Genomic DNA, 5,697 nt, shown 5'->3' with positions numbered 1-5,697 from the left:
TCAACAAGATTTGTTGAATAGGCCGACAGATCAACAAGAGTTGTTGAGGTCGGTACATCTAGTCAACCAGCTCAAGAGTTGAGACTGCCTCGATGTAGTGGGAGGGTTATGAACCCACCAGATCGCTACATGGGTTCGACTGAAGCCCAAAACGTCATTATAAATGATGGTGTCGAGGATCCATTGTCTTTTAAGAAAGAAATGGAGGATGCACTAGAAGAAATTCGAGCTTTAATGTCGGTTTTAAATCAACATTAAAAGGCTTTAATGTCGGTTGGAAACCGGCATTAAAGATAGTGTTATTAAAGCCCTTTAATGTCGGTTACCTTTAATGTCGGTGTTAAACCGACATTAAAGGGCTTCAATAATACCATAACACAGGCTTCAATGTCGGTTGCAATCGATATTAAAGACGTTTAATGTCGGTTATAACCGACATTGAAGGTCTTTAATGTCGGTTGCAACTAACATTAAAGGTCTTTAGTGATTAAAGCCTGTTAGTTGCAACCGACATTAAAGCCTTTTTTTTTTAATTCTTAAAAGACATTGAAGCCCGAATATGTCCGTTTTATCAATTATTGTCCGTTTTTTAAAGTTCCCTTGCCAAATCCATTTTTTCGGTAAAAAGATATAACATGGCACATCATCATCGAACGCTATGGCTTGACATATTATTCATGTATGGATTGTAAATCTATAACATTTAATCCGCAAATTCTGCTATAGAATTATAATTTAAAAGGTGTACAATAATTCAGGTCTTGAAAACACAAATTACAAGTAATACAAAGATTATGATTTTACAAACATTATGAGTTTACTGTCCCTCTCCACTTGGTAAGTATGGATCCCTTCATAATTCTTCTTGAACAGACCCCCCCAACTTCAGTAGTATCTGGTTATAGGCATCTTTGTCTTACCACTGTTGTTCAAAGGATCACAAATAATAAAGATTTGGGTGTAAGCGTAACACATGCAACGGAAGATTGTATCCATTCAAATATATATATATATATATATATATGTATGTATAAAATGCTTGAGACCTTACCCTTAGAAACTCTGCAACTTTTGCCAGCTAACTGTTGTTGCTCGAATTTACTTTGGTTTCCATGCCAAGAGAAAACAGAAGAGTCGGATTGTAGGATAAAACACTCAGTAGAGTTCAGTGAGGTTGCAACCTAGATAATCATAAGTTGAGATGTTACCATAAGACTTGCAGTGGCTCAAATTAGTATAGGCTTTCAGAATAAACATGAAACATGACCCAATGACAATGTTATAACATTATTTCCTGTCAGCTTAAATATGTATGCACACATATATTTCAAACCTCAAGAGGCAAGATTGAAAGGCATTTTAAAAAGCATGAATCACATTTAACATAGAAAGAAAATGATCAAAATCACTACTACATACAACTTTAACTTGCACTGCTTTATTGTTGTGAATCCAGAGCTCCAAAACACAAAATCAGACGAGAAAATAAAGGAACGTGGACAAATTTACCTCACCGCCCACTAAATCATCAGAATATTATTCCAAATTTTCAGTTTCCATCTCGTTATCAATTGAAGGGTCCTTTGTAAGGGTGGCAGACCGAAAAGGCTCATAGTGGCATAATATTCTAAGAGTAGATATACGAACTCCCTTATCTGGGTGACGCAAATTATCTGCAAACACCTGTACAGCATCTTCAACCTTATCTGCTTGAAACTCTTCAGAATAGAATATTTTGCTGACCTCTAGCCTACAATTAACACGGTTAATGGGAATACTACATGCTTCCAACAACCAAGGTTGGAGATGAAATAATGATTAGAAGGTAGAAAAAATTGTCTAGAATGCAAAATTTCCAACTTACTCATAAATAAAATCCAAATAATCAACTACAGCTACCAAGACTTGTGAACATGAGCTATATCTTTTGCAAGGTACACAAGTCTATTTAATTCTTCAAGCCCAACCTTCTCACTAGAGAGCAACTTAAGGTAAGAACCTATGGTGGCACCAATTATGCTTTCCAAATTTTCTTTAGGGACGCCAAATATGTCGCCTAAAAGAGCATGAATAAATTCAACTGTAATTCTTAAAGAGAAAAATAAGACCGAGCACCTAAAAGTGGTAGTAGCCTCAACTAGTGCAATAAAGATATCCATAGCCATATCTTACATATCTAGTCTGGGTATGCATGTGCAAAAACAAACAAAATATCAAAACCATATTCAACTAGAAGAAGCACCTTTCCACTTGTTGTATAAGAGCAATAGGTACTTATTATGATAATCTTATACACCCATCTAATCAATATCACTGTCATAAAGAAAATAAGATAAAATAAACCACTCTCATATTAGATGATTAAACTTTACCTTCAACAGTACAAAGTTGATCAAGTGCATCAATCAAGTCCACTAGTAAGGATGAATTGGCTTGAAATTTTACAATATATGGACAACAACGAATAACACCCCATAAAATAGCCAAATTAGATTCATTAATATCAATCGTGGATGAATTGTGTTGCACAAATCAGTGATCTCTTTAATCTAATGGCCAAGGACTTTAAGGATAAAATTATTAATCCTTGGAACTTCCTCTTTGGATGTACATAACACTTCTGTTGGTAATCTCTCACAGAAGGAAAGTAGAAGATAAATAACTTCTGCAGTACACAATAAAAACACATCCAAATGAGATACACCAAATCACAGTAAAAATTACCTTCTCAAGTGTCTCCTTAATTGCTTCATCACTCAACTTCTCACTCCTACCTTTCTTAAGGAAGTTATCCAAAAGGTAGCAAGTAATTATGAACTAGAACTTCAAGTAAATCAACAAATGTATCATATACAACAAAACCATTAATCAAATCGAATTTCAAAGGCCATAGACACATAAAAAGGCCAAAATCTAGGAGCAGAGAGACATATTGGAATGAAACCATAACTAGCTTTCATTGAGATATTTACACAAACAGTTGAGAGGCGTAAACATAAGAACAAAAATTTCATGCCAAAACACATAAAGTAACAACATGCCTCCAACATTGAGACATTTTCTTTACAAGTTCACAAGATTCTCAACCCCCTTCTCATCATGTTCTTGTTTAGTGATAATAATTGTTTATTTATATCTCTTACCTTTGAATTTCGTTGTTACTCTCTGAATCTTCTTCATATCAAGTTTTACTAAAGGACTACATGCAACAGTTCTAGGAAAATGAGACTTTAAGAGCAAAATATGTGCCCATATATATATATATATATATATATATATATTTTGAAACTATGTAGTTGTTAAATGCGTCATGGTCAATTTGAAACACCTACTAAAATTTTTGAATATGTTAAAATTAAGGTTTATCCTAGACTTAAAAAAAAAAAAAAAACTATATTTTCAATCTTATTTATCATAAATTTTGCATTATGTATCTTATAAAATACATTAATAAACTATGATAATTAATAACAACCATTCAGCTTAAGCAAACTCATATATGACATGTCATTGGTGTCCATGCTTGTGTCATTCATAGTATATTGTCAATATTAGGATATGTTGTTAAAATTAAGTAGAGTGTTAAACCAAAATTTGTAGAACATAAACATATATTCAAACAACTTACCTAACAAGCAGCACCACCTGTCTTGTAGAAGCAGGCTACGTAACGCAACTATTTGGTTGGATTTATCCTTAATTACTTTGTAGACTCTCAAATTCAAACGCCACCCATAATCCTTTTCTTTCTCCTCCTTGATTTTTCTCAACTTTCTAATGATGATTGCTCCTAGGGCTATTTCTTGGCCTTTCGGGAGTAGGGCTCCTATCAATTACAAATGTAGAAGTTTGTGAAGCAACTGCTGGTATATAAACTCAGAACAATACAACTGATGTTAAAGGAACAAACAGTAAGAAAGAAACAGAGATAAAAGGAAATAAGAATGAAGTTGAATCCTAGAGAAGTTAGAGCCATCTGAAATGGGATGTTGATTAGCAAATCTCTCAAGTTTCTCAGTTTCAGTTTTATGATTATTGTTCAGAATATCATCATGCTTTGGGGACAGTTCACCTTCTTCCTGTAATAAATTAACGACCTGATTTTTCTGTTTGTCCACAGTGGTCTCATTAACAGGATTAAAGAATTCCTTCTCATCTGCAATATTCAAATCATTTGAGTGTATGCTGCAGTATCATCATCTTGGAGATGTAACATGTGGACTTGTTACAAACCCTACCATCTCATTAATGCAAAAAAAATCATAATTGAATAAGAAGAGACAACATACCAATAATTCCTTTTGATTTAGCCTCAAAATGCTTAGAATCTTTAATTTTACGAGTAGCGACACAATGATCAACTCTTTCATCATCAGAACTACTACTGCTATCACTTGTACTCTCACTCCTTGTGTCAGTAGAACTCCCAGAACTCCTGAAGGCAAATTATTATCAATGTCCAGAAACACACTGAAAGAATATTACAGAGGAAAGCAGAAGGCTAAAGCCCAACTAAACACGGCACAAACCATTTAGCCTTGCACTTTGAACGCTTTCCTAGTCGGCCACTTTTCTCTCTTTTTCGTCCTTTTCTTTTCCTTCCACGCTGAGGCTTTGCTGTCTTCTTGAATCTCCTCTTCTTGTACTTAGGAGAAACCAAAATTCGATCCAATTGAAAAGTGAGGACAAATTTAAATGAACATCTGTACCAATTTCCTCAAAAGTTGTAATGATTCAAAGCCACCAAAAAGTGGATAAAGGAAATTCCCTTTTCACTGGTGCTTTCCCTCGCGTTTTCTATATGAGACCGCGGAAATGGCCCACCACGATGCTGACCCTGACCTTGTTCAACGTCTAGGCTTCCGATGTCCTTTCCCTCTGTGGACTATCCCCTAACCTACTCCCCGTCCCCAATCCCTTTGATTTGTTCACAATTTGACTTTGACAGCTTTAAAGATGGAGATTGCATCCTAGTAACAAGCAGTTTGCTCTCTCTCATCCTAATAACAAAAGACATATGGTGTGAATGAGAGAGAGAGAGAAAGAAGATAGAAAGAGTACCCTGGACTCTAGATGCATCAAAACTGTAGATTTTGTTGACTCTTTCGCACGGTTAAGCTGCACCTCCGAAACTGCAACACCAGAGGGCAAGATGTATTAAACAGAGAAATTACAAAACAAAAAAAAAACAAAAAAAAAAACAAAAACAAAAATAGAAACAAAAATCTGTTAACCTTGTCCAAATCTGGTGATCGTTCGACGATGGAACGAACGACGAACGGCGGCGGAATGAACGACGAATGACGACGACAGCAGATCTAGAGACACGCAAACGACGACGACGAAATGAACAACAGATCTGACGGAGACATGCGAACGACGACGAAATGAGCAGCAGATCCGGCGGAACGACCAACAAATCCACTTTGGAAGATAGAGTGAGAAACAAAATGAGCAGTAGACATGGGTTTGGAAGAGAGGAGTGAGAAAGAATCGGGTATGAAGAGGGAAGTGTGAGAATGAGAGGAAAAATAAAATAGAGGGAGAGTGAAGAAGGAAATGAAAAAAATGGGGCGGAAAATAGAAAGTTAGGTCTTTAATATCGGTTTGAAACCGACATTAAAGGTACCCTACAATGTCGGTTTTAAACCAACATTAAAGATCCACTTTTTTTTAAAAAAATAAAACCGACATCAT

General features: G+C 35.4%; 1 protein-coding gene across 1 annotated transcript; it reads right to left on the bottom strand.

Annotated features, from left to right (window-relative positions):
* Positions 1 to 643: 643 nt before the first annotated feature.
* On the bottom strand, positions 644 to 5,465 carry LOC120085490 (uncharacterized). The gene is made up of 7 exons (XM_090317518.1): positions 5,327 to 5,465; positions 5,112 to 5,132; positions 4,530 to 4,716; positions 4,290 to 4,435; positions 3,629 to 3,826; positions 1,052 to 2,056; positions 644 to 922 (listed from the first exon to the last, which is right to left on the bottom strand). The coding sequence occupies exons 1-6, from the start codon at positions 5,463 to 5,465 to the stop codon at positions 1,896 to 1,898; spliced, it is 852 nt and encodes a 283-aa protein (XP_090173644.1). The 3' UTR covers positions 644 to 922; positions 1,052 to 1,895.
* Between the last annotated feature and the right edge of the window lie 232 nt (positions 5,466 to 5,697).

This window comes from Benincasa hispida, chromosome 9 (genome assembly GCF_027475165.1).
Source record: "Benincasa hispida cultivar pf3 chromosome 9, pf3_genome.v1.1, whole genome shotgun sequence".
Classification (NCBI taxonomy): domain Eukaryota; kingdom Viridiplantae; phylum Streptophyta; class Magnoliopsida; order Cucurbitales; family Cucurbitaceae; genus Benincasa; species Benincasa hispida.
The sequence above is the reverse complement of the archived record's forward strand: the minus strand, read 5'-3'. Positions and strand labels throughout refer to the sequence as shown.